This window comes from Bombus flavifrons, chromosome 3 (assembly GCF_040668555.2).
Source record: "Bombus flavifrons isolate JBK064 chromosome 3, iyBomFlav1_principal, whole genome shotgun sequence".
NCBI lineage: Eukaryota > Metazoa > Arthropoda > Insecta > Hymenoptera > Apidae > Bombus > Bombus flavifrons.
The window spans coordinates 2835584-2862928 of NC_138444.1; the positions used below are offsets into that span (position 1 = coordinate 2835584).

At 43.3% G+C, this 27345-nt stretch overlaps 2 protein-coding genes across 6 annotated transcripts; one reads left to right on the top strand and one right to left on the bottom strand.

The window, feature by feature from the left end:
- Positions 1 to 263: 263 nt before the first annotated feature.
- On the bottom strand, positions 264 to 27234 carry DNAlig3 (DNA ligase 3). 4 transcript variants are annotated; one of them, XM_069132671.1, is made up of 21 exons: positions 27094 to 27134; positions 25899 to 25993; positions 16702 to 17027; positions 15699 to 16019; positions 6544 to 6782; positions 5715 to 5794; positions 5566 to 5643; positions 5296 to 5473; positions 5063 to 5218; positions 4860 to 4991; positions 4701 to 4780; positions 4546 to 4633; positions 4390 to 4467; positions 4007 to 4130; positions 3724 to 3794; positions 3506 to 3652; positions 2935 to 3435; positions 2599 to 2712; positions 2428 to 2519; positions 1835 to 1925; positions 264 to 1222 (listed from the first exon to the last, which is right to left on the bottom strand). In XM_069132671.1, the coding sequence occupies exons 3-21, from the start codon at positions 17021 to 17023 to the stop codon at positions 1076 to 1078; spliced, it is 3039 nt and encodes a 1012-aa protein (XP_068988772.1). In that variant the 5' UTR covers positions 17024 to 17027; positions 25899 to 25993; positions 27094 to 27134; the 3' UTR covers positions 264 to 1075. The 4 variants fall into 4 exon arrangements, with proteins under 4 accessions (XP_068988772.1, XP_068988771.1, XP_068988769.1 ...); XM_069132670.1 differs by lacking the exon at positions 27094 to 27134 and having other exon boundaries at positions 264 to 473; positions 1069 to 1222; positions 25899 to 25991; XM_069132668.1 differs by lacking the exon at positions 27094 to 27134 and having other exon boundaries at positions 264 to 473; positions 1052 to 1222; positions 25899 to 25991.
- On the top strand, positions 14041 to 26633 carry LOC138190158 (uncharacterized). Of its 2 annotated transcripts, none has more exons than XM_069132747.1 (4): positions 14041 to 14443; positions 22912 to 23087; positions 23171 to 23393; positions 24270 to 26633. In XM_069132747.1, the coding sequence occupies exons 2-4, from the start codon at positions 22932 to 22934 to the stop codon at positions 24329 to 24331; spliced, it is 441 nt and encodes a 146-aa protein (XP_068988848.1). In that variant the 5' UTR covers positions 14041 to 14443; positions 22912 to 22931; the 3' UTR covers positions 24332 to 26633. The 2 variants fall into 2 exon arrangements, with proteins under 2 accessions (XP_068988848.1, XP_068988849.1); XM_069132748.1 differs by lacking the exon at positions 14041 to 14443 and adding an exon at positions 20094 to 20240.
- Positions 27235 to 27345: the final 111 nt, after the last annotated feature.

Sequence of the window (27345 nt, forward strand, 5' to 3'; positions counted from 1 at the left end):
ATGGTAGATTAGATGTTATCGAGATTATATATTCTCGCGATATAGTGATCGGCCACTTCGCATTTTTATTCTACGTAAATAGACTTTACGACTTATTTCGTTGTTCGACGGTGGAGTGGAATGTATCGCTACGTTCTTGTAAATCAAATTTTACGTTTATGAACACGGTGGCTGTAATCATTAATGGAGAAAGTTCAATAAAGAATTTATTTCTGTTGTATGCAATCGCCCTCCAGCTAAAATGAATAATAAAACGAGTCACGCTCGGTTCCAATAACTCCTTTATTCCGAATACACCTGACAGCTGCCATCATAACTTTATTATTATAGCTGATAAAAAATTTACAATTTCATTCCAACGTATAAAACTCATGGCATCTTTTCGCAAGAATGATCCATTCCGAGCGACACCAAACCGATCCGAAAATAGAGACTACATGCTGATACGGATGTAGCAAATGAATGTCGAGAACCTGCGAATGCAAAGCAAATAATATAGACATCCACACGGAACGAAAGAGGGATATGTCAAAGGTAAGTTGATACGGATTTATCTACTGCGGTATTTCTGCTACAAACTAAGATTCTCCTCAAACGTTTCTTTGGTGAATTACTCAACTCGCGTCTCCGATAATTATACAATCGTCGGAGGTTCCCTTTCTTTGCAATTAAGATCGTTTCCAAGTCTCTGGTTTCATCACAGTGCAGAATATCGATAAGATGCAAGAAGCTAAGTAAACGCACTATCGGTCATAAATATTAAGAAACCCATAGGAAATTTTACTTTATTTATATTATAAGACGCGTATGCGAAGAACAAAGTAACAGATTTATAATAAAATACTTTGAAGACAGAAACAACGAGAAGCATACAATTTGTACTACGTATCAGCTGGTGTTCTGATGCTTATGATCGACGGTGCATATGTATGGAATTATAAAGAATGATTGTAAATCAGATGGAAAGAACAAAGGTTTCGAATTTGTTTCGTTCGAGTTACAATATCAAACAACTTGCAACTACGAGAACACAACGAGAAAGATGACTCACGGTATAAAATATAGAACCTGCACATCACCGATGTAAACAGGGACAAGAACAGTAATCGGCGATCAGTTCTACCGCATGCTCTTCCGTTTCTTGAATTTCGCACGTCGAGACAACTGCCTCTACCCAAGAGACACTTACGTGTCTTGCCTTCTTTGACACGTCCTCAAACTCCTGAAAAATGCAAGGATCAAGGTGAATGCAAGGAACATCGTGATTGCGAGATTAGCGTTCGTGTTTGCTGGCGGATGTGGGGAAATCATATTCGACAGGCGACGGAAGATTATCGGTGGCAAGCGACGCGAGCAATTGGCGCCTACGGTTAACGGAACCGACAACTTCCACAAGTCTGAAGCCGCTTAATGCCGACGCTAGTACGCGGTAATGGTGCCGCTATGTTAACCAACTTTAATTCCGTTATCGAGAACCTGCTCGTTCGATCGATTTAAAACTCGTCCATTAACCACGCGATCGAAAACACATTCCCCTTTCCCCCACTGCTTCCAGTTTTCCAGTGTTTGGCCAGGAAAGTGGTAAAACGCGTTCCAAACGATATCTTTCTTTTTCCTGAAAGATGCTACGATTTGAAGCTTTCGCTGTCCAACGGTGATGAAATCGCATAGAAATTGTAATTTGTTTTCTGCCGAGAAACACTGCGGTACCTCGCTGTAGAAATATCTATCGAAGCAACGTTCGAAACAGTCGAGCTAGTTTGGATAAATTGCTCTAAACGGAGCAACATCTCCGGAAACGTTAACATAAAACGTCAAAAGCCGTTATACTTACGCGCACAAGGGATGACGGAATCTCCTTGGAGGAATGAATCACGTACATGGCACCGGATCTCTCTTGATCGTTCAACACCTTGGCCCCGAGACTAAAGTGAATTTTACAGTGCTTAAGGAAGTTTACTACTGGATTGACGGTTGCGCTTGAAAGTTGTACTAGAAAGGTGGCGTTAAGAAGACCGCAACGATTCGCGACCCGTTTCTCGCGAGGGACCCTACAAGATAATCGACTTGGTTTCTTTCTCGCGATACGGTCGTTAAGCGACTCGTCTACTTTAAATCCGCCTCAGGGGAGTATGAGCCGCGCTAAGACACAAAAGAGAGCCTCGTGTTCCATTTTCCTACCCTGCTACTTGTTAACTCTGCCTCTCCCCGAGGTGTTATCTATGAGTTTTCTATGGAATGCGACTCGTTTCACAGTGGATTCTGCGTCCACCCCAAAGTAATTAAAAATCGTCCCTTAAGTCGTAGCGGAACGTAATCGAACCTGATCGATCAGGTCAAACTATAATTTCGTGGACGGTTTGCTTCCAAAGACGGACCGATGAAGAAAGGGGCCCTCGTAAAAAACTACGTTGCGTAAAAGGATACGTTTTGAGTAACTTGCGAATGTCTTCTTCCTTGCTTTTTGTAAAACCTGACGCTAAACTGACTGGCGCGCCCTTTAAAATACTCTTAGACGTCTGTCAATCAGAAAATAGTTTTATTACGTTTCAATCTTCGTTAAAAGATGAAATTTTATTTTACCAGCAAATTACGTACCAATTCGTTATCTGTTAGATTACATAATGGCTTTGCATCCGACGGAAGTCCGTTTTCTGGCTTTCGTCCCTCGATCCAATTTAGTGGAATTCCCATGGCAGAATATTCTATGTACTATAAATAAACGTGTACAGTAAGTTAGAATAAATCAGCCGAAAATGTATCAAATTATACGAAACGAGCATCAATGAAGTACTGTAGCTTGGCACTAAAATTTCTAAAATTTCAAGAGTTTTAAAAGTTGAACAAAATGCAGTTAGCTACTTTGGCTTGTGAATCTTATTTAAATAAGGTAAGAGTAATTGCTCATTAATTGATATAAAGTTGAAAACACACATCGTTATTTACGAAAGCATAAAATTCTGCTTGTTTCGCGTCCTTTTGATCCGAGACATTGGTTCCTTCGCTGCCGCATACTTTTTCGTTCGTTTTTTTGCTAGTATCGGCTCTTACACGATTAGAGGTGGCTTTTGATTTCGCGGGAGACTTGTACGGAGAGGAATCCTTCTTGGTCGATTTGAAATCGTCATTGCTTTTCGACGGACACTTTAATTTTCTTTCCTGTTTCGCCTGTGCATTTGGTAAGGAATCCTGTCTGGTTGTCTTATCGTCACCTTCTTCCTTATGGTCAGAGGTCGAAGACAAAAGAAGGCTAAGATCTATCGACTCGGAACTCTGCTTGAAAAGACGTCGCAAATCGTTCAAAGTAGTAGCGGAAGACCAATCTTTATCAGAACGAATACGCGTTACCCGTGGAAATCTAATACTAATACCGTCAGCTGTGTGAACACCTTGATTGGTAAATTCTGCTCCCGTTATTTCCCACACTGGCTGTTTCTGAAATACGTAAGGGAAGATGTCGATACACCTGCTTTCAGTTGAGAATTAAACCAAGTCGAGCAAATACCTTTGGATCCTTTGCGACAAAGTCAGGAATCATTGGTTTATTAGCGCGCAACCAGGACGGTACTTTGGCCGGATCTTTACTTATTTTTATCATATCGAGCTCATCCTGAAGCATGGCTAAGGTCGCGTCGTCGTGACCGGTGTGTACCTGCGCGTACGATCAATTTCCAAATACAATTTTCGAAATTCCTTATTGTTGCACAGTATGCGTTTCCTTACTTTTGTTACTGTTACCCAGTTGCCACGATCTTCGTCGTAGCAGCCCATCAGGAACACCGACATCATACCGCCTAGAGATACGAAACGCATAGAAGAAAAATTAAATATAGAAATAATGTACGAAACGACATGGTTATTCAAAATATAGTAACTGTTCTAATATTTGATAAGTGACAAAATTTGTTCTTTCAGTTATGTTCATAAAAACATGAATTTGCACAAATATTCGCAGTCTAGATATGGTAGAGGAAAACTCATGAGAAAACAAACAGATGGTACAGACCTTTGTTTCCCGTGCCGTACCATGCGCCAAGCACAACGAGATCTGCGTTATCGGCCATCGCACCATCGTATAAATAATCCTTTTTTACCTTCAACCAATGTCTTTTACCCGGCTCGTATTTGCTCTGTAAATAATCACGCGTTGGCATCGCTTCATCTCAACTATCGTACGAGTTACGATCACACACACGTTACGAAACTCCAAGAATCGACAATAAAAGTATAAGAAAGATAATAAACTGTTATGATTAATTATGGTAGGAAAATTGCTATTTGAACGCAATTCTCCTCCATGGTAAATCAAGAAACGATGGTAAAGCAGCTACGCACTTTATAAGAAAACGTTCTATCTTCATACTTACAAGGTTACAATGTGATACGTACGTGGATGTCCTTAAGCACCAATCCTTCGAGGCCCATTTTAAGAACCCTGGCAATCATTTCTGCCAAGTCTTGAGATTTCTGTAAATGGTTGTTACTGCTTTACAATTTTCCACTTATGTCTTTGAGCGAAAAATCGAAAATCATGCGATCACTTACATAGACTTCCTTGATTTCCGACAGCATTATCCTGTTTGGTATCTCCGTCATACTTTCTCTTAAAATTTGTCTTCGTTCCATCATGGATCTGCGCATAGCAAAAAACTGCGATTACTTTAAGCCGAAGGGAAACAAATTAAATTCGTTCGACTTACTTATGCAACAAAACAACCCCGTTATAATAGATACAATCGAAGACAAACAAACAGGCATTGGCATCCTTGAATTCGGCTTTCTGGAAAACGAAACAACAGATAGAATTTTAAGAATAGGATTCTCGAGAAGATCGTACCATTCTCAACGAATAGTCGAACCTTATGAATGCCTAAGGTACCAAAGGGTAATGGTTGCCCAGTTTTGGTATCTATCATGAGGATCTCGGAGTCTAGAATCAAGTCATCGCCGTCTGGAAAGGCTTTCGGAATGTAATTCTTGAAGAGGTTCACCTGGAACGAGAAAAGACACGTGTACATTTTGCGAATAAGAAATCGAGAAACAAATGCAACGGAATATTTACTTTATGAGGAAGCACCGGTTTTAAGGATCTGCTGAAATAGCGAAATTCGTTTCCCTTCTTATGCACTTGGACCCGTTCTCCGTCGTATTTCACTTCGGCCAGCATTCCATTCGGGCATTTCTTCATCGCCATTTCCACGGATTTGCAAGCCTCCGCCTATTCAGGTTTAGACGTTAGGCTCCAACGTTTTGCAACGCTACTGCCACGTTTTAAGGCGGCATGCAAAAGCTTACCAACATCGGCAAGACAGGTGTCATCAGCGAGAGCGTAATCTTGACGTTGGAAGATGGACCCGGCGACGAAGACGGTTTATCGAATTTCGAGGATCCTCGCCAACATCGTTCGACCACGCTGTCCAAGTCCCTGGACGTCTGAAAGGCTTTGTACGCGTCATCGTGTACCGCGGCCAAACTGCAAACGTATCGACAAGAAACGAAAAATATCACCGATCGCCGCCTAATCGTCTCGTTTACGGCACAACTATTTATACGCTATAGACTCACATATGTTTCGGGCCAGCGTTTATCCTTAGATCGTGCTTGATCAGCCGGATGATCATCTTTAGATCGCCTGCGGTGCATCTGGAGAACAAGTTACAGTTTGCCTTCTATAAATGAAAATACAACGGAAGCGGGCAATGCAAATAATTTACCTGGAAACGATCGAACGAAAGTGACGAATCTGTTCGTCCTCCTTAGTTAGAAACGACAACTGCTGCAGAAACTCGTCCACCTGAATAAAAAGGATTTCGCTCGATCGATATGGCGACAATAACGACTAATTTTTACGAAATAGTATGTTTATTTTCTAGAACAAACCCTACGCGGAATAGAAAGTAAACCGAGGTTTACTTTAGGCAAGTAAAATCTGGAAATCCGAAATTTGGCCGAGAATCGGGAATTCCGTTTAATCCAACTGGGTTTCGATAATCCTGGAGACGTCAAAAGAATTCCCCTGTCGAACGAACCTCCATGCAATTTAATCATATAGAGATAGAGATCGATCGACGCTGAGGGAGAACCGCCTCTTATTTCGACGCGAGTAAATTCCGTTTTGTCTTTATCCCGTTTATTCCAGTGTCGTTTAATGTGGTGAAGTACGTCATCGAAAAAGAGAAGGAGGAAGGGTAGCTTGAGAAAAAATTAAACGACGCCTACAAAGAGGCGTTCAATTTTAAGCATCTCTTTTTTTTCCTTTTTTTTCCTCCCTCCATTCTCTCAATTTGTCTACCATGGGAAAAAAAACAGGCTCGTTGCCCCATTTGTTTTTCCACCGTCGCAAATTATAAAGATAACGCACAGTCTCTCTTTATCCCCGAGAATTTATCTCCAACGTTTCATCCAGAGGCTTTCCGCGATTATATAGCGGCACGTGTCTACGGTGAAACACCGTTCCGAATATCTTTCCGTGCGGAAAAAGTTAGTAAATCATCCGATACATCGATACAAATTTCAACCGAAATATAGGACAGATTCTATTACCTCTTGAATTGTAAGTACGCTTTTTAGAGCTGGTTTTAAAGCTACGCTGTTTTCAAAAAACACCCGGATGGTTTCGCTCACGTCTCCTTGCTCGAGATGCTCCAACATCTCGTCCTCGTCCTGAAGCAGGATACGAGAGAACAGCTTCACCAATTGTTTGCTCTGCAAGTTGTATATCCTCTTCGCTGTCCCCGGAAGCAGCATTCTGCACCACAGCTTTACGTCGCTGTTGAAACCATCTAAAAACGCGGAATGATCTGAACAACGAAGACGACAAGTTTACGCTGTCGGTTATAAATACGAGTATCCGAACACCTGATCGTTACATTCGTCGAAGGATCCTAACAAATTTTACTTTACTCGATATTTTACGTATAATACGAGTGAAACAATAGATTTACAATAAAGTAACCGTTCGAGGAAGTCTTGGTGGTTTTGATCTCGAAGGACGCGTATCTCGGAAGAAGCCAATACTCAGGTGCGAAGGTCGGAAGCCGCGGATTGCTTCCGCCCAAGTGCACAAGCAGTGGCCAGATTGGAAAAAAGTGTTGTTTTCTGGTGAATGGAATCTGAAAATAGGATGCAGTAAGATGAAATTCTATGAAAAAGACAGTGGTCTTAAAACTGCGTGCACTATCGTAGAATAGACGAAGTTCGAAGTACGAAATCGCGGAACGGTAGAAAGACGAAATCGAATCCAATTGAACGCAGTCCGATAGAATATCCGCGATCAGCTTGGCGGTTATCGAACGCAGCTATCGCCTCGTAACTTTCCACTGTGTCGTTGCAGCCCGATGCGCCGACGGTTCTCGTTCGCATTCCCTTCTTCCCTTCTTCCCTAACGGTGACAGACAGCAGCTCGTGACGTTTCGCTGGGAGGATCATTCGCTCGTTCGCACTCGAGAAACACCTGTGTATAGTCGGTGTATCCGACTAGAAAGGAACGCAAACCGCGAGAAGAATGCAGACAGATGAAGAGAGAAGAAATCGGAGCGGAGAAGCGAAGGATTGAAAGACGGACGCGTCGCGTCTTTTCGATTAAGAACACCGATCAGAACGCGCTTCGTGGAAAATTCAGCGACGACCTCCTTTGCGTCGAAGACTAGATCATCGGCAAAATTGCGAACGAATTGCGACGAATAAATAGCGGGCTCCGTTACAGTTGCAATCGTTATCGCGCACCCACCAGTCCCCGCGATGTATGTGTACTTCCGGCGCGTAGCTTATCGCGCGATACCTTGATTCTTTTCATCGCGGCTCCTCTTCCGATATTGTTCCTCGATCGCCGCCAACATAAGCGAAAACTCCGCTAACCGATACTCGCCTATGGTCAAGTTGGTCGGCATCGTCTCGCAACCTCTGCGTATGTTCGAACTGCAAACGTGTTCGAGCCGTGTGTTTCGTAACGTGTACGAATTGAATTTTAGCAGCACAGTCACAGAAATTAATTAGAGATCCAACGCGCGAGTCCCTGATCTCTGTGCCCCGGTTTATCATCGAAATAAGTAGCCTATAAAAATATGAAATTATCGCAGTGTTTACGTTGCGTGAGCACGCGATACGCGATGCACCTTATTGCGAGACGATCTTCGCGTAACGGCTTATCGACGATTCATTGGTCAACAACGGTACACACCTCTTCCAGGCTTGTCGACCGGCCTTCGAAGCTAAGAACCTTCGGCTTTATACCGAAATTGTACGTACAACTTTGGGAACTATCGACCGCATCAACAAACTTGTTGCGTGACTTTCAGCGGACGGGTCGGGTTTGATCGTCCGTTTAAGGATGATCGAGATGGCAAAAAGTCGGGAAGAATGGAATCCGAAAGTGAAACGTGCCGAAAGTTTGCCGAAGATCGCACTGGTCGAGATCAAAGTCACCGCGATTTGGTACGGTTTTTCGAGAGGATAATCCCGCGTCGAGAACCTCCCTTTCCACGTATTTTCCTCCACGTGTTTTCGCTTTGGGAAAAGATCATCGAAGAACATCGATCGTGATCCCCCCACTGATCTTTGACGAACAACGAACCACGATCAAGGGAATGCGGATTTTTATGCGTTTATGGGAAATTTCAAAATGCGCACGATAGGTGCAATATGCAAAGATATGTAAAGTATTCAGAATACTCGAGATTTGGTAGATGAAATACGTATCTGCTTAGGTGCTATCTTTCAAATTGTGCTTACAAAAATGTGCGTTTGCATAGACATCCGTAATTTAATGATCGGTAGATATTTGTGCGAATTCATATTTTTACAAATATAATTAGAAACATGGAATCTAGTTAGAAAATTGGTTTACTTATCAACTAATATAACAAGTACTATACTTTTGATATTTTATTAGGTTGTCCGAAAAGTTTCTTTCGTTTCATAAGGTGATAATAGATGAACAACAATTTCTGTTTTATATTATTTTATTGAATTAGGTATAATCCATTTCGTTCTATTTTTATTATTATATTCATGCATAATTCAATAAACCGATATAAAACGAAAAACTTCGTGCGTCTATTATTTCCTTATAAAACGAAAGAAACTTTAGCTAATATATATATCTGCGTTACATGTATTTTACGCATCTTTGCATCTTCAGATTCTCCACATAAATGCACAAAAATTCGCGGCCTAATGATCAGCGTATTTGCGGCGCGAAACGAACAGAATGGAGGGTCGCGACGCACCAACGAAAGCTTGAATGGAATATTCGCAAAGAGAAAAGAACGAACCTGCCGATTCGATCGATAGGACGGTTCGTTTCGTTCAAGCACGATCATCGACCGGCGACGTATTGTCTGTTCGGCTCGATTATCGAGCAGCTGCAAGCCTATATAAATTATCGTCCGTTTCACCGAACGATGTTCCTTTCGGGCGCTTGGTTCGCGATATCTCGAGTCCTTCTAAAGACCGCTACAGACTAACGAGATGTGGCGAGTAAAGAAGCCTAATCGACCAGGAAATCTAACAATTCAGATTCAGGATTCAATGGTCGACCGAACGCAACTACGTTTTATCAATCTACACGATTCAATTTTTGTGTTGGGAGATAAAAATTACTCGACAGTTTCTCGCCAATCGGCCATTTAGTTGACCCGTTTGTCAGCCTGTTTGTAGCCTTACGAGACTCGTTCTCGCGCAGATCGAAAGACGAATAGCCAGAATTGCATGTAATCGGGAATTAAGGAAAATCAACACAAATCGTATTCGGCTCGATGCGGGACATCGATAAAGTAAACGTAATTCACGGCGCTCTGCCAACAGTTATGAGTCATTCACTGCGCGGCAAAGAAGGAGGAAAGTGATATTAGTAATGGCGCAGAGCGAACAGAGAGAAAGAAACGCAAGATTTCTAGGTATTTTCATCTTCGCCGAGAACGCGCTTAATAATATCTTCGCGCTCGTGCATAACTCTCTCTTGTTTTACGTGAAAACAAAAGATAGCACTTCCGAGTAGTTCGTAGAATTTGCTACATCGATCTACATCATCGATCTATGTCGTTTCGTACTTTGCTCGGACATTGCATCAGGCCCGATCGTCAGCGAAGAACGAGCCTCCATCCCGGCGACCAAAATTAGCTGCGAATTAGTCCGCTCGTGTCCGATTTCGGCCGGCTGCTCCTCTATCGCGGTCGAACGAGGGTAATCGTTATCGTTCCCTGCAAAGTCTAAAACGCGAATTGCACTGGACGAAGTGGAAATTGGCGAGAAAGTTGGAATTCGGGGTTGACGGCGAGCTTTCGAGGACTAGAGTTTCGCAAACAATCGGCGGCACCACTTCACGGTCGATAACTCCTAGAGAGACGATTTGACCTTTCGCACGCGCGTCTCTTCGAAAAGCCCGATCTTGTTCGCCGTTTCCCCTCCGCGGAGGACCGAGGAGTTGGGGAAGCGGGAAACGAGGAGCGCGACCAAGCAGAAGAGAAGGAGAGCGAGCCGATGATAACGCGGCCAGATACGCTGAAATCTCGTTAGACGAAAAAAACTGCGATTTAAGCGGCGGTCAATTGAATTTCTTTTTTCTTTCTTTCCGGCCAGTTGCGATTACATCGGATTCCACAGCGAGATGCCGTCAGTTTACGAACGAACGAACAAACCAACTATGTAATCAACGAACGAACAAACGAATGAAAGCTTGCTCGCAAAAGCAGAGGTGACTTCATACTTGATAGATTAAAGAAGAGCGCGGTAATTAATGATCGATCGTCCGAAGGAAACGCGAAAACGATAGACAGAGGTCACCGGCGATACCACCATGACTTGTACAAAGTGTAGTTCCGCGGACAAACGATAACGCGGTTTTGCTTCAATGAGATTTTCCACGGCTTACGGAAAAGGAGGAGGGACGCGAGAAAGTTAGATACGCTTTTATTTGCCCCCACGCAAATAAAGCAAATTTTCTTTCTCACTCTCTGCTTCTCCTTCGCACTCTCCTTCCATCTCTTCTTTCCATCATCCTTTCGATCTCGTCAGTCCTCGTCCTATAGAAAGTAGGAGAACGAACGGGCGAACGCGGTTTCCCGCCATGTGGCTACCTTAAACGCGCCAACACGATCCAGATAAGCGAACGATTTCATCGGCAACTGTCTAACGCGAATTCCTGTTTCCCGCGTTTCGCTATTTCGGCCATTCAACCCGAGAAACTACACATATTCGATACGAATCTTGCAAAAGTTTCCTCCTTTTTCGTTCATTCGGCAACAGTCGATCGCGTCCAACTTATACCCACGCTATTTTTCCACGTGGTTTACCTTGTACAATATGTGTCAGCAATCACGGTGTAATCGAGAAGAAAGCATAATATATATACAACAAATTTTATTACATATTTTTTACCTACTTTCGCACATACAATAACTACCTACTAATTATTTACTCGAGAGGTGATTAGTCGAGTTTACATATATCGAACAAACGTTCAAATTTTACTTTATCGAAAACAAAGCACCGTATAAGAAACTTTTACTCTATAGTTTAGATATATTTTTTACTGAAACACCCTATACATTCAGACGTAAGCAAAAAATCTAGAACGAAATCCCGTGATCGCGCGACCAATCGCGCGTTCATCGGTCGCGATACCACGCGAGATACTCGAGAGATTTTTCAGTTCCAAGGAAAACAGAATAAGAATAACAAAAATGAAAGGTTTTTACGAACATATCGCTCTCGATTGCTTGTTATTGAAAATCATTTGTTACCTCGTACAGATTCTCCTATTAAACGATAAAACGCTTATTAAAATGTTTGTTACAACTGGATCGAAATACCAGATCAGAGTAATTTTTCAATCATTTTTGGAGCATTCTCGTCTAATCAGGCGTATTTCCCTTAACGACTTTGGGCACGGATCGTACGAAACCTCACGGTTATTGAATTAAGAATGAAATTCCAAGAAGGTGTTCTAATTTTCAACAATTCGGTCTTTTCCTCTTCCGAGAAAACGACGTGTGCGGATGCAGAATCGATGATAGATGTGGCACGTGCCGAACGAGTCTCGCTGAGACTGAAGAAACGTAACGCGGCGCGATTCGACGGCCGAAACGGGCTCCCACCACGGATGAAACGCCACCAGCGTTTCTCATCATCGTCGAAAATAGAGCGATCGCGCGATTTCGACGCGCAAATCGCTACTTTTCTGCCGTGTTGATCGAGCCGCGTACAATGCCGGTATTCTTTAATCCTCCGCAGAATTCCGCGACGTTCGACCAACAATGATTACAAACCCCGTTGTTTACCGACACGAATTGCTCCGTGAATTCCAGACCGAATAGCAATTTACCAAATTAGATCCTCGTTCATTATTAGATTCGTCGTCACAGTTGGGATAAGCGTGGCAAGTATGTACGCCCGCGTAATATCCTACATCGCAGAAAGAAAAATCGAACATCTGGATTTCACGATTTCGTCGATTCTTCCTTAAGACCAGCTTAGAGTTATAGAATGTTTATATATTTCGCGCTGAGAGCCGCGTTAGATTAAAGTACAGTGGTTGACAAAAGAAGATTCATAAACCAAGGAATATAAAAAAATACGATAATGGTACAAAATGAATTTATTATATATTTGATAAAAGCGACGATTAAATTTGATACATACCGCAGAATAGATAACTGTTGCCAATGTGATAAAGAACGTTTAGTACAAAAGTTAATAAAATTCATATTGTGTCAATTTAAAATTTTCGTATTACACTGTGGACGAAAAAAATAAAGGCGAATCTATCGGTTTATCGGCCTGTATCCGACGATGGCATCGATATACGCGACATATCGCAGGTCGTAGAAGACGATTCGAGGGTGCGGCGGTCGGGGTCAGTCGTTCCGTCGGCACAGCGAGGCAACGAGTTTGGCAAGTCTCGGTTGCGCAACCACTGTCGTCAGATTTTTTAACTTGTTCGCGCGCCACCGTTCTTTTTTTCAATGTTTCCCTTCCCCTTGGTCCGATCGCGGCTTTCGCCTCCCAGCGCGAAAACCATTACGTCACTTTACGAACGACCCGATCTAAGGGTCACCGGTGAACTCGCGTTACCAGGCTCGAGAAAATTTCTCGCAATCCCAAAACAATAATATCCATAATACGCTCGATTTATCTAATATCGAGGAGATAACGCGCTATATAATCGTCGTTCGCGTAAATATCCTTGTTTTCAACAAACGCGGTGTACTCGAATGAAAACGTGCACACGACGTAAATCGCGTTACGCTCATTGAAGCGAGAATCGTCTTAGAAGATGACCAGCCTAGAGAAGCGAGCGTAACAACGCGACATTTCGAAAGAATTTGCAGGTCGTTTGGCGTTTCGTTGACCCTCGAAATCAAAGGCGACATTGGCTTATCGGTGAACGTTAATTGCCCGGGAACCAATGGTCCGCTCCTCCGTTAATTTTCAGCCTTAATCAACTATCGTTCGTTCATTAATTTCGACAGCAGTTTCAACGAGGCGGCACAGCTTTTTTTTCCTCCGCAGAAAGAAACAACGAGAGAGGTCGCGAGGAATCGCTTATCGAGCGCGTCGTACGTCACTCTGCTGGCCGATTGTTCGTTCCGATTCGCGATCCAACGCTCGTGAATTATTCTCACGATCGCTCGTGCGAATCCTTCGACCATGGAAATCGTAGTTTGGATCAAATAAGAGGCAAATTAGTCCGCGGGAGAAGCGACTGAAACACATCGGCTGAAGAAAAAAGAGCAGAAGTGGAGGAAAAGAGGAAAGAGGAAAGAAAAGGAAGGAAGCGAAGATGCGAGAAGATCGCGAATTAAAAGAGGGGGAAGAGGTGAGTTTAACATGTGATAGGGAAAGAGAGAGAGAGAGAGAGAGGGATAAAGAGTGATTATCTATGCGGGGAAGGGAAGAGGCTGCGTAGAAGAAAGAGGGAAAGAATGGAAGAATGGATGAACGTCTGGAGCCAAGCTGGCTACACGAGAAGGGGCTCGACATCGCGTTTACAAACCGAACTTGATTAGGTGGGGACAGCTGAGCTTATAAGACATCAGAGCACAGCCTTCGAGACCAATAGTCGCAAAACGGTTAACGCGTGGTGTGCACAAGAAACATTCTGCCGAAGAGCTTTACGAAAAACGAACTATCGCTTTCGCACGACCGATCTCGACCGGATAATCGAACACGGAAATTTCGAGGAACCGCGCACGACCGATCAATCTTCCTTCGAGGAAGAAAAAACGCTGACGACTGAGTGGCTGGAGTCTATCTACCAGCGAACCAGTGATAACGTTGGGTGGTAAAAATCACGAAACGACAGATCGAATTTTGTCGCGGCTAACGTATCAACGTTACCACACGACACGAGAGATCAAGGAATTTTTCCTGTGACCACGAACGACTACTAGTTGAATATCTAGAAGAAGGAACAGCATCATCAGCAGGGAGACTTTTGATCACAGTGAGTACCTCTTGTCGCGTTCATGTGGTTTCGGACAAGTGAAAAATGGTCGAGGAGTCGGGTTGCTCGACGACTTTTCTAGAAACGGAAAATTTCACGGTAGGCGCGATGAACGCTAGGTCATGCGTATGACGCGGGGAATAAATCAACGAAGCGCAATTCGTGTCACAAGTTAAATCGGATCATGGTCGATCAGCTGATTTCGGATCGAAACGAGTCGAACATTGATGCAAAGCCCGAACTCGAATCGGTACGAAACGTTTCTTGCAGCAACTTCTAGAAATATCTTCGTTTAGCGAGATATCGACGGTGATCTTAGGCTTTAACCGAGCCGTAACATTTTCGAATATTTAAAAATCCTCCGCAACAAGAAAAACAAGAAAAAGTGTACTTCAACGATACAAATTCGATGTTGGATCGCGAAACCGCGTGAAGATGATTCGAGTTTTGTTGCTCTGGAAGTCAGATAACCCCGTAAAAATCTTCCACTTACGAGCACAGCGGTGGGAATCTGCACCGTCGATTGATTAATGGTCTCCTTGTATCCGATTCCGGTATCGTATTTGTTCGACCTCAACGAAAAGGAGAGGAGAGAGAGGTACGGCGGGTGCGAAGGAATGCGGGAGGGCGTAATGAAGAAAAGACGCGAACTAGTAAAAATAATCGAAAAAGTAAGAAAGTAAGAGGGTGGGGAAACGCGAATATGTTTGCGCGAAAAACACAAACGATATCCCACCGACACAGCATCGTCCATTGGTCCCATATGCTCTTTTTTACCGCAACTTCGACTTCCAATATCGTAGCCATGCTGCCCTTCTGACAGTTCTCTTTCGGGACTCGTGACGAGATCGTTTGCTCTGCTGCTCGGCGATACGCTCGCGAGAGTCGCTAATTTTCGCTTATCAAGGTCAGAAAAACATCGCGAATCTTGGAAGCTATCTCTGGTGGACGATACGCGCAGATGAACTCGATTAATTCCACGCGGCTTCTTTTCAATCGCATCGCGAAATTTTTCTTTCCTTCTGGAAAAACGTTTGTTTCGTCGGAATCGAAGGAAACCGCACGTACACCGCTAATTTACGGAAACCAGCTAGCGAGAAACCATGGAAACCTTGACCCGTCGAGAACGTTACGAAATTCGGTCGAGTCTAGTGACGTACGTACGTGGCTAGATGTGTAAATAGAAGGGCAGGAGAAGGCGGAACGAGAAAAAATGGCACGAAAGATTGATTCGAAAACGAATCTTGAAACTTACCACCTTCGGACCCTTTGGTTAGCATCTTTCTTAGAATCGCCGTCTTGTCGGTGTAGGCGTCGACTTGGGCCACGTTATCGCAGACCCGCTGAAATTCCTGAAACGCGTCGTCTCTCGTCGGTTTTCGCACCTTCTCGGGCGTCTTTTCCGATCCTGAGATATCCGATGCGTCGTCGATGGTGGACGTGGAGTCATTCCTCTCTTTCTTCTTGGGTTTTTTGTTAGCAGAAGGATCAGACTCCGTCGTACGAGTAAGTTTGCGTTTCTTCGAGCCGGAGGATTGATTCGCGACCGGTGTCGTCTTCGGAGTCTTGAACGGAGCTGGGAAGAAAAAGCGATCGCCGTCACAGTTCGCTCGCGCTAGAAGGCTTTCCACGGATCGCCCGGAGATTAGTATCGAGGGAAAATCGATCGTGGTATTCGACGTATTATCGTCGAGGTATTAGCACCGGGTGACTCGATGTCCCCGAGTTCTGAAATCTCTTCGAGCAGAATAGCGGGATTTATCGGAGGGTAGAGAGAACGGCAGAAACGCGAAACAAAAGGTATAATCTATACATGCTGCATTCGATGATCTTTTAAGGCTGTAATAATAATCGCTGCTGAACGAGAAACCAGTTTAATGCAACGTAAATCATCGGCCGACCGATCGCTCTAATAGGCGATAATGCTCGCAAGATGATTTATGGGATACAATTTGTACATCCTCGATTTAATTGAACGGCAATTAAAACGCTCGTCTCTGCCACGTCGCGATAACTGACAGAGATGAACGCGCTCTTTTCACGCCATGGAAATTACTCGAATTTCATTATCTGTTCGTACGTTTATCTTCGCGTCGCGATGCAGCTGCCCGAAACGGCGATTCCTACGAAAATCAAATATCCTGAAATTAAAGGATCGAGCCGGTAACTATCGGATGGTAAAGGCATCGTTTTCAGGCATCGAGATCACCGCTCACCACCGGACCGGATCTACAGATCGGAGGAAAGGGAAATCTTACACGAGTTTTCAAACTCCTCGATTCTTTGAAGAATCTCAGTTTTGTCCTCGTCGCACAGATCCTGCCAGCCGCTTACATCTTCCTCGGGATCGTCTATTCTCTTGGTGGTAGCCCTTTGTCTGGCGAACACCTCGAACAGACAGCTCAAGTGATGCCAAGCTTTCATTTTGCCATCGGAGAACGGATTCGCGACTAGCTTCGCGATCCTTACGGTGTCCTTTTCTATGGGGCACTTGCATTTTTTGCACTTGGCGCGACCGCTTTTTGCCCGTTCCACCGCGAACGGCTTCTCCTCTTCCTTCTCCTCGTCCGACATCGACATTGATCTGAAAACCGTCAGCGAAATAATGAACGCGAAGGCAATTTAAAACCATAAAGGAACGAACGTTTAGCTTTCCCCTTCTCTTTGTTACATCAACTCCACTCTAAATTGAAAGCAAACAGCGGTGAATCGTAGCGTTGGGCGTTGATGCCAGTCCGACCCCTAATCCAGCTTAAAAGCTAAGAAAGTGAAAGGGATTGAAGTGTCAGGAGTGCAGGTAAACGCTTACGCAACGAGTAGTCCATGTCAAGAATCGAGCCGACGCGACGTCAAGCGACGCGGTTCGAACTGACCGACTCCTCCAAGTTCGCCCCTTTGGTTTTTGAACGATACGATAGAACAATACATTTGTAATTCATCGAATTTCAATCGCGTTATCGACACGTTGCTCTTTGTTCCGACGTTTCGTGAACATTCCACTTCGCTCGTTCAGAGCGAACGTGAATGACTCGATTGAAATCCAGAGTGTCACAAACATATTGAAAATGCAGGAAAAGGTACGATACAAGTTTCAGAAGAACGAACGATTCCTTGACTAACTCTGACGTTCTCTAGCTGGTTGCACTTGCATCGCTGATGGTGTACTCGAAAACGAGGAACTCCAATCCTGTATTATTCCACTTGTGCAACGAGAACTGCTTACATTCGCATAAAAGATAATTCTCGAGCTGCGCCTGGCAATCATCGTAATCGCGATTATTGTCGTAATATCGTTCCAGAAAGGCCTTCGGCTGGATTGCGTCATTCTTTCGAGCTTCGAATTCTACCGAGTTTTCAACACTTTGATCCTAAAAATATCCAACGTAGCGCGCACTCGACAAACATGTAATCGCGGTACTCGAATTTTTCTCACCGACGTGGCGAAAACTAAAAGAGATGCGAGGATTATTGCGAAGTTTATCAGTTATCGATTACTCATGATCGATGGTGGTTAAATTTAAGTAAACAAACGTTTGAGAACAAGGACGCGCGCTATTCGTCGCGAAGGATACGAAAGTACGACGCAAAAATCGAAGGCTTCTGGTGCGCCATTTTGCCGGGCGTGCGATTTACCAAGAAATGGGAAAAAAAGAGAATCGCGCTGATAAGAAGAGGCCGTTAATTGAACGAGGCCGATAAGCGACGAGGGGCTGTAATTGTCGGTTAGAGCGCCGATTGGTCGGCATCGATGTCGTCGTATTGAAACACTGACTAATAGTGGCGGGAGGTCGTCTATCGAATTCCGTGTATTCTCGCGACATTCGTCGTTCCTCTTTTCATCGAGAAGACAGAAGAGACTGCGAGCCATCCTTGTTGACATTTCACTTTACACCTTAACGATGCTTTTCTCGTTCTATGAGGATATAACTTCACAACGTACGACACGATGATACGATAATGAAGATATAAATTCAACTTTTCGCGCTCGTCTGATCGGCATCGTCCTTTATTAAAAGAAAACGAACACGTTTTTCTCTAGCTACTCTCTTCTCTTTCTTTCTTTCTTTTCCGATTATTCGTCACGAACATTGCGATAAGATCAGAGTTTTTGGAAATATTTTACTTTCTTTATCTCGCGATATGTATTTCTGGTTTCTACCGGGTATCTACGAGAAGTACGAAGAAAGAATTAGTACGACGAGGAAACAAACGGCAATTTTAATCTCCAAAACACCGGTAATATTTTACGCCAGCAAAATTAGTTGGAAAAACGTGCGATCGAAAAGGGGAACCGAGGGATGGGCTAATTGAGCGTTGCTCGTAAGCGGCGATACGAATCGAATCCGCGAATAAATCAGTGCACGCGCGACGTTTCCATCGCGCCCCATCCAAAGAACACACTTTTTAATCAATTTTTAATCGTCCTTTGCCCGATGATCGGTTTGATCTGAAAGAGGAGCGCACGGCACGATATCCGGTTGCCTGAGACGTCAGAACGCCAAAACGTCAGAACCTTAAAGAGCTGTTAAAAAAGAAAAAAAAAAAAAAAGAAAAGAACGTGAATGAAGGATGGTTGAAGAAAATGAAAATTGTTTCTCGAATCCTTTGTCACGACGCTAAAACCGCGACATGTTACCGCGAATGAAGGGCAGAGTGAAACGGGAATCGTTAGAACGTGGGTAGCAAGTTTTCACGGCGTGTTAGTCCTTTGCGGTCGAATTTCGCTACAGATGCTTCGACTACTTGGAAATGCCACCAGTAAAATACGCTGACTACGTTGAAACCATCACGAGGGATGCAAGGTTGGCTCGAGGCAAAGAAAATTATCGCCCCCGAGAATTAACCGATAGTACCTACGGATTTACGACTGAGTGAGCGACTTTCATCGCGCTAGAAGCTCCGATTGTTTTTTCTCTTTCTTTCGTGAACGATTCGTGGAAACCGATGAGAATCGATTGTTTGACTTGGTTTCAGCGCGATACGAAGCGAATCGTATTGCGATGCGCGGGTACCAGAAACTCGTAACGCAACCGGGCGCGTTTCTACTCTTTCGCTCGATCGCGAATATTTTGTACGAACGAAACAACGCGAAAATCTGTGGAATTAGTCGCCGAACGGAATTAACCACCTATTCCACACGCTGACGTCAATCTCGTGGAATTTAACAGATGTTTGTATTATATGGTGATTTGTCGCGAGTATCGCTAATGAAATATCGAAGCGCAAGAAATTGCTGTCAATCTGCGGGCTACATGAATTGCGATCGGCGAAGCCGAAGAAAACCAGTTACGTAAAATCGAATTGGAAAATTTGCCGAAATCCGCGGCATATCCGCGTACGCATACGCGTTAATTAGGTAACGTGAACGAAATGAAGTTTCGGTGATCCTGCTATTTCACGGGACTGTTGGTAGACGGAAAAAGGGGGGGGGGGAGAAGGAAAAGGGAGGAAAAGAGAAAAGAGAATGGCATGTACGTAGGCGTTGTACGCACAGATATCCTCGTGCTAGCGCGGACCTACAGGTGGTAGGAGGTGCGCCTAGGTGGCGCGTGGTGGAGGATTCTGCTCAGGGTATAATAGAGGGTGCAACAGCCCTCTCTGCTCACTCTACGAGCACGCATCGTTCTGCCAAAAACTCGCCGAAATACGCGTTCGCTAAACGAGGGAAGCAAAGAAAAGGGAAGAAAATTCAAGTCCGAGTGAGATCGAGCCTTGGTATTATCGCAGTGTTCGTTCGATCGCCCAATCACTTTCCGAAGAAGTCCTCGTCAAGAGGAGCATTTTCAAGTTAAATAAGGTAGGATTCGTACGTCTGTGCTCTTTGACGTTGTTCTTCGGAGAAAGATTATTAAGTTCCATCAGCTTGGATCGATCAGGAATCAAGGGAATCCGTTTTTCATTGACCATCTCGATTGAGTTTTATTTGCGATCAAGGAAGTATTCTTGCAACGACATCGCGCCAACCGATTAAAATAGCTTCTTCCACTCAAATCGATCGTTAATCGTTTTGTTTACTAGTCGTTTCTGTCGACGCGGTTTTCAACACGATGCTTCTCTATTCGATCGCGAAGAATCGTGCGAATTGCTCGTTCGCGTATCCCGATCGTGGATAAAATCGAACGCATACGATCGAAGGTGGTGAGATTGGCCGGTGATTACACCGCACGGTCGATCGGTCCACTCGTTCGGATAAAGGCCGTTCGAGTTGGAACAATCGCGTGTTATCTCGCAATTTTTCGCGGTAAATGCCGAAAAAAAGCGATCGTGGCTCGTTATCGGCCGAATAAATACACCAGCCCGATGCACAATAATTCCTACTTTTTTCTTTTATCAACGAAAAGAAAACCATCGTTGCTCGTTCGTTAACGAGCGCTTCGAAGATAGTCGGAGCGTAATCAACATGTATTCGCGTCAGTGATTAAGGTTCCACTCGTTTTGATCACGCGACTCTTACCTCTGTGAAGATTTTAAAGCGGTTCCTTCGCTCGTTCAGAAGAGAAGGACCAGCGAAAAGAATCTTCGTGAAGGAGGAAGAGAGGCGTCCGAAATGACTCTCAATCGGATTTGTCGTAGACGAACCGAATTATGTAAAGTGCAATTGCTCGCACCCCGCCTGATCTTATCTGTTCAAACAACTCATTCGGGTCGCCAGATAAATTACTCAGCTGAATGAATTCACGCGCGTTTCTTGGGTCATCGAGGATTATCCCTTAGCGCGATAAGCGTCACTCGAGGAACGGGGTACGGAAGAGGGGCTGGATAAGATTACGCGAGATCGCAAACAAGGACCGAAGTCGAATATCGTTATCTGATATCCCGTTCATAGACCAACCAGAGAGGAATTTCGCTCGTTACTTTTTTTTTCTTCTATTTCCCGCTTTTTTTCTTTTGCTACGCCAACGCGCAAAAAAACGACAGATTAGTTTCGCTCGTGACTCGGCTCGGTTACAAATGAAAAAGAATCATTCGTTAGTGGCAAATGAAAATTCAAGTCGATCGACAACGAGCCGAAAAATTTACTCTCCAGGTTTGGCTGTGTTTAATCTCCCCATACTTCAGCGGATAACACACGGCTTACATGGCTAAAACGGTCCGTGGCATTTTCTGTAATAATAGATTTGTTTGGTTTCGAGCGCATACTGAGCAGTTATAAAGGCTTAAATAAATGAGGCTAATACGTCAGAATTCCATGAACGACGCGTAACATCAAGATTATGCTTTGAACAATTAAGAACGCCATTGGGATTCACGACGATGGCGACGCATTGACTGCAGATATGATCAATTTCTTATTTCTCTGGAACGCGTGCGTCGCCCTTTGCGTATACAAAGCACCATGGACATTCTTCCATCGAGCTGAGCGAAAACGGTATCGAGAATGCGGTCCGAAGGTGAACCGCTTCGTTCACTGTGCCAAAGGCGCGTGTACCTCGAAATTTCGCAATGCGTAACAAATGAGACGCGGAGGAAGACTTTTCGACGTATCAATTCCGTGTCGGTATTCGCTAGGGTTTGCGAGTTTAACAAATTTATCGCCGATCGTGCAAGTCGTGCAACTTTTCAGATCGATAACGATGGTTAAGGAGATCGAAACAGCTGACGATAACTGTATTCTTGATCGAACGAGAAAAAAAAAGGTCGGAGAAAAACAAAGAGACCGATCCTGAAGATAAATCGACGTTTAATGGTTTGTTCAACTCGGAAGTAAACATCCACGTGAATCGAAATCTCGCTACTCCCTTCTCGTTTCTCTTTCTCATATTCCCTTTCTCCCCCGCTGATCGGCAGACTTTGTCAGAACGCGTCAATCATCCAGTTTGCCGAGATTTTCGGCTCCGTTTGACACTATTCCGATTTTCAACGCGTACACCTGGTTCGAATGAATGATGGATGAAGAGTAAATAGGGCGATAACCGCACAACGATGCGTGGCCAAATTCCAATTCGTTTTATCTCTGTCACGTTTACGCGCGATCGCTGTTTTCTAGCCGGAAACGAAAATTACATCGAAACTTCCGTAATACGCTTGATCTTCTAACCGGCGAACAAATTTATTTATTTATTTATTCAATTAAGGGGCAGGTACCCTATGTTACAAAACATGACAGATATAGATATAAAAGTACACGCAGAAAAGTGAAGTACGATGCGTTTTAGGAGTAGTTCAGTTAATCTAAAATTCAAATTTATATTTAAATTGAAAAAGAACGTAAATAAAAATGCATATTTAGAATATAATATGAGAATTTATATTTATTTTATACTTCAATTAAAATTCAATTTTCAATTTAATTCCATACCAGGACCCACTCTGTTTCAGTACGACAGACCGATTTCGTTCGATCTATTCTCTCTTCTAACGTGTTTGCTACTCGCGATGTCGAATTCCCGATCGGTTTAGAGACCACCGCAAATGCTCCACCATTTTCTTCGATACTTTTCGTTAATCTCGAACGTGATTCTTTTCAGCGATAAAGAGGATCAAGGGAATGACGGGAAGGTCCAGCACGAAACGGACGGGCCTGTGTCTGCTGGCACTGTTGTTGTCCTGCCTCTCCAACGACGTTTTCGTCGTTGGAGAGCCGGAGCCGATACCGTCGGAGCTCCTCTATAGCAAAAACTTCATCAACAACGCTGAGAATCTCGTAAGCTAGTCACTTTTCTCGTATCGTAATTCGACGCAGTCACCGCTGTTCGAATCCACTCAAATTAAATTTATGTATCGTAGATATTACTGAACAAGCTGAAGCAAGTGATCGATGAGAAGGAGGAAATAGTAGAGCAAGAAAAGACACTGGACGACGTACAAATGATGCTTCAAACGGTACTGGAAGCGAGGGCGAAGGACGATATGAGGGTTCCACCGAGTGATTACTCTGCCGAGGAGATACCAACACCGAATCCTCCGCATAAACAGGTGCAACGTTCCGGAAAGCGTACCTCGATAAGCTGTGAGTATCATTTAGTGAAAAACGTCCTCGAATCCATATCCCATAAAAGAACGATATATAAGCATAATTCGGCTGCATTTCTTGTCCCTGGACGATCGTAGTTTCGTTTCGAATTAGTAGCCGCCTACGGATGCACGCATGCAGCAGATAAAAAAAGACACGCGAAAACGCGATTTCAAGAGGTGAAGAACAGATGATCTCATGGCCCGCTAGATTCGCTGGGATTTCTAAGCGAGGGCAGGTACCAGCCGCGTTATTTCGAATCCCGTCTTACGAACTTTGGAAGATACTCAGAGTTGATCACGCGCGTTCTCCTGTCTGTTCTTCCTCCGTTATTAAGTACGGAATACTCGGTAAATAAGTACGTGCTCCGCTTGTCGACAAGATATCCTTCCCACACCGAGAAATCCTCCGTTTCTCTACATATTCTATATTCTCCGCTATCAATCCTTTGTCCAATACGAGATAATCGAGTAAACGAAGTCTTTATCCCTCGTATTCGTGATCTGACGGATTCGTTCGATAATGCAAAGCGTCGTGTTGATTCCCATTCCATACGTAGGACCGAGGATTTCGTAGAACTAGCAAGAAACGATAAGCGTGCATCGCGAGAGAATGGCGAACCTATCCATTGTGCCAATTGACTTTTGATTCAAATGATGTCACGAGCGACGTTTCTGTCATTAAAAAACAAATCAACGATTGACGATCGATCCTCGAGGTCCATTCAATTAATATTCGATACCAGACAAATTTCGTCCACCTCGAATGCAATCGTATCACGCTTTCCCGTCCCTTGCTTTTTCTCTTCTTAACGAACGGAGTGCTTCTCAAAACGACGAATGCTAACTAGAGATTTTTCTGTGTGTTGTTTAGATATGACCTTGTGTCACTTCAAGATCTGCAACATGGGACGCAAGCGACAGTTACACAAGTAAACGATAAACGGATCGTTTGCTGATGACGGCCATATCGAGATTGGTCGAGCCTCTTGCGCGGTGCACCCTCTGACTCGAACACGATACGAAACCCGCGTGCAAACGAGAAGAAACTGGACCAGAGGTCGCACTCGGATCTCCGAACGGTGCTCGCGACGCAGCGGTTAAATACCAGGAAAGGCGACGATCCATCATCGATCGGTCGATACGTTCTTTCTAAATTTTTCACCGGAATTTCCAACTCGATCGACCGGCTGCCATCCAACAATCGCAAAACAATCGCGACTCTGATTCTGTGACTTCGACTCCGACATCGATTCCAACTCTCATTGAACGTTTTTCATGCAATTTATCTACGACACCTTGCAGCCATTCAAACGCTTTCGAACCGCTTAAACGGCTTTGCACGCGACGAATCAATTCCAATCCGAATCGCTTTGAGAGAAACGAGAGGCAAAGAAAAGTACAAACAAAAGAAAAAGGGAAACGGAAATGAAACGAAAGGGAAATATCGTATCTTCGTGTACAGTTTGCGAGATGTACATCATGTTCCGCTCTCGTGCCGAGAGATAACAAGGAAGAAATAATTATTTCGCGATCGAATTTCTGTCGCACGATCGTGTAACTTCCTAAGTAAAAAAGCAATTTCAATGCTTGAGTTTTTCAAATATACCTACAAAAATTGCAAGTGGTCTTATAGAACGAAAAGTGAACGGTTACTATTTTGTCAAAATGGATACGAGTTCTCGCGGGAGATCGAACGTCGAACGAGTATCGGACTGTTCTGTTTGCACCGCGACGACCTCTTCGAGCTACTTGTTCGAGAGGAATGATTGATAGACAAAAGTGTTCGTCCCGACTGGCTCGGGCGAATTCCTCGTCCCTTCCTCCCCCATCACTGAAAACACATCGTGGATGCAACGATGACAGCAAAACACGATCGGATGCACGCGTTTCGCTCGTAATATTCAGCAGTATCATCTCATTCGACCGAGGACACTGCATTCGCGGCTGAATAATTATTTTGTCCCGTTTAATTGAACGAAAACGCAATAAAATTAGGTATCTCGACGAAGCTTAGTGGCTAATTACCACTTCGGACGACTCACTAATCTCTCCGAAAAAGAAACTATAGTCTGTAAAAAGTTGTTCCTAGACGATATACCCGGGTATAGAATTAGCAGACAGACAGTTGGACGGACGGACGGACGGACGGATGGACAAACACAGAGGAAGAGAAGAGAAGAAAGGAAGAATGAAATTTTTGGAGAGTGGAGTGTCCTCGACGAGCCATCGATAGAAATCGAAATGGCGAATAGGTATTTATTCGTTAGGTTTAAGTGAGAAGGGTGCAAAGGCCGAGGCTCCAATATTCTCGAAACTGTCTTCTTTAAGGAAAACAAACAAAAAGAAAGAAAATAATGAAATCAATAGTAAGAAAGAAGAAAAATTACTATCACACGACGTGTACAACTATAAAGAATATGATTCTTCAACTTAGTGATCTACAATTTGTTACGGTACTTGTTTCATTATAATATGTAAGTTCAAGCTACGACATACTCACAGAAATAGAATGTAAACGTTGCTATTCGCTAATTATGATTTACGACTCTTTTCCTAATCGCACGCCTCTTGGCAAACTGTATATCCTTTACTATCCTAGAACCGTTAAAAACAATTGATACGTTTAGTAGAAAGTAACAAAAGGAAAATATGTATATACAAGGAGGAACATGAGAAATGAACGACTACGAGATCTCAGGAAAATAACAGAGACAGAAAAAGAGAGGCCGCCTGCACCCTTCGTTAAATTATTTATAATCGTTTCGTAAAAAGAAACGTACCAAGTTTATATGTAATCTTTTTATGCGCTACTTTTTATTTATTTAACACCGGTGAATTCGTTACTTTTTTGTAGCTCGTGATCCTGAAAACGCATTGTCGTTTACTTCAAAATGTTTTGTACATGACTAGAATATTATCGATCGTTTTCTACAAATTTTATTTTTATTATTTATAATTTAAATACATTCTACGTGCAGTTATATTAAAACTGTCGTAAATCGTCTATTTGTTAAATTACATTGCTCTTACACGAACACATTGCTGTAATTAGAACGTTTAGAAATATTTCGACTCCAAGATAAACCGAATTTAGCAATGATTTCGTTGTATATCGTGCACTACTTTCAAAACGCGATCAACTAATAACTTTGCATTATTACGGCCTCTAATAACAATGTAATACAACGATAGCAACAATAAAATGTGTAGTCGTACGAGCATGTACATTCGTAAATTTATTGTTTCTCTTGTATGGAATTAATCGAGGCTTCTCGATACTTTGAAATAAATCTCGTGAAAACAAATATTTCTCGCTTCGTAATCATACAGGCAGTGGGCGGCTCTCTTTTTTAACCATCTATCCATGGAGAATATACATATGGTTACGATTATTACTTGATATCAAATCGACATTTTAAACTCTCGTATTTAAGGTATTGAACGAACCCAGCGCCATACCGTACAAAATATGAACACGTGCTTGGTCACGTGAGATAACAAACGCTACGTAGTTAAGTTTCGTTACATTATAGCGTATACTACAACAGCCGATAATTCATTTATATGATTGTAAATATTGTACCAGCGATAAATTCACGATAAAAAGATAATAGTTGAATTTCAAATACATACACTCGACATAACCTCAAATCACTTTAATCTCTATCTAGTTAAGTTTTAAATGAAACTCCTACCAGCAGTTGTAGCTCCTTCGAGTACTTCCAATTTGTTGTATTCACTCACGGCATGATAAATAATTAATAAATCGTAAAATCATACAAATGTCACAACCATTTTGATCAGACTACGTTTTATCTAGTTTTATTATTCCTGTAATTTTACTAAACGTTCTTTGCAAGGCATGATCGCCCCCTAGCGTTTAAACGTGCGTACATCTATGATTTTACGTGATGTTTCCGTCGGTACCATCTTTGACTCTAATTTAA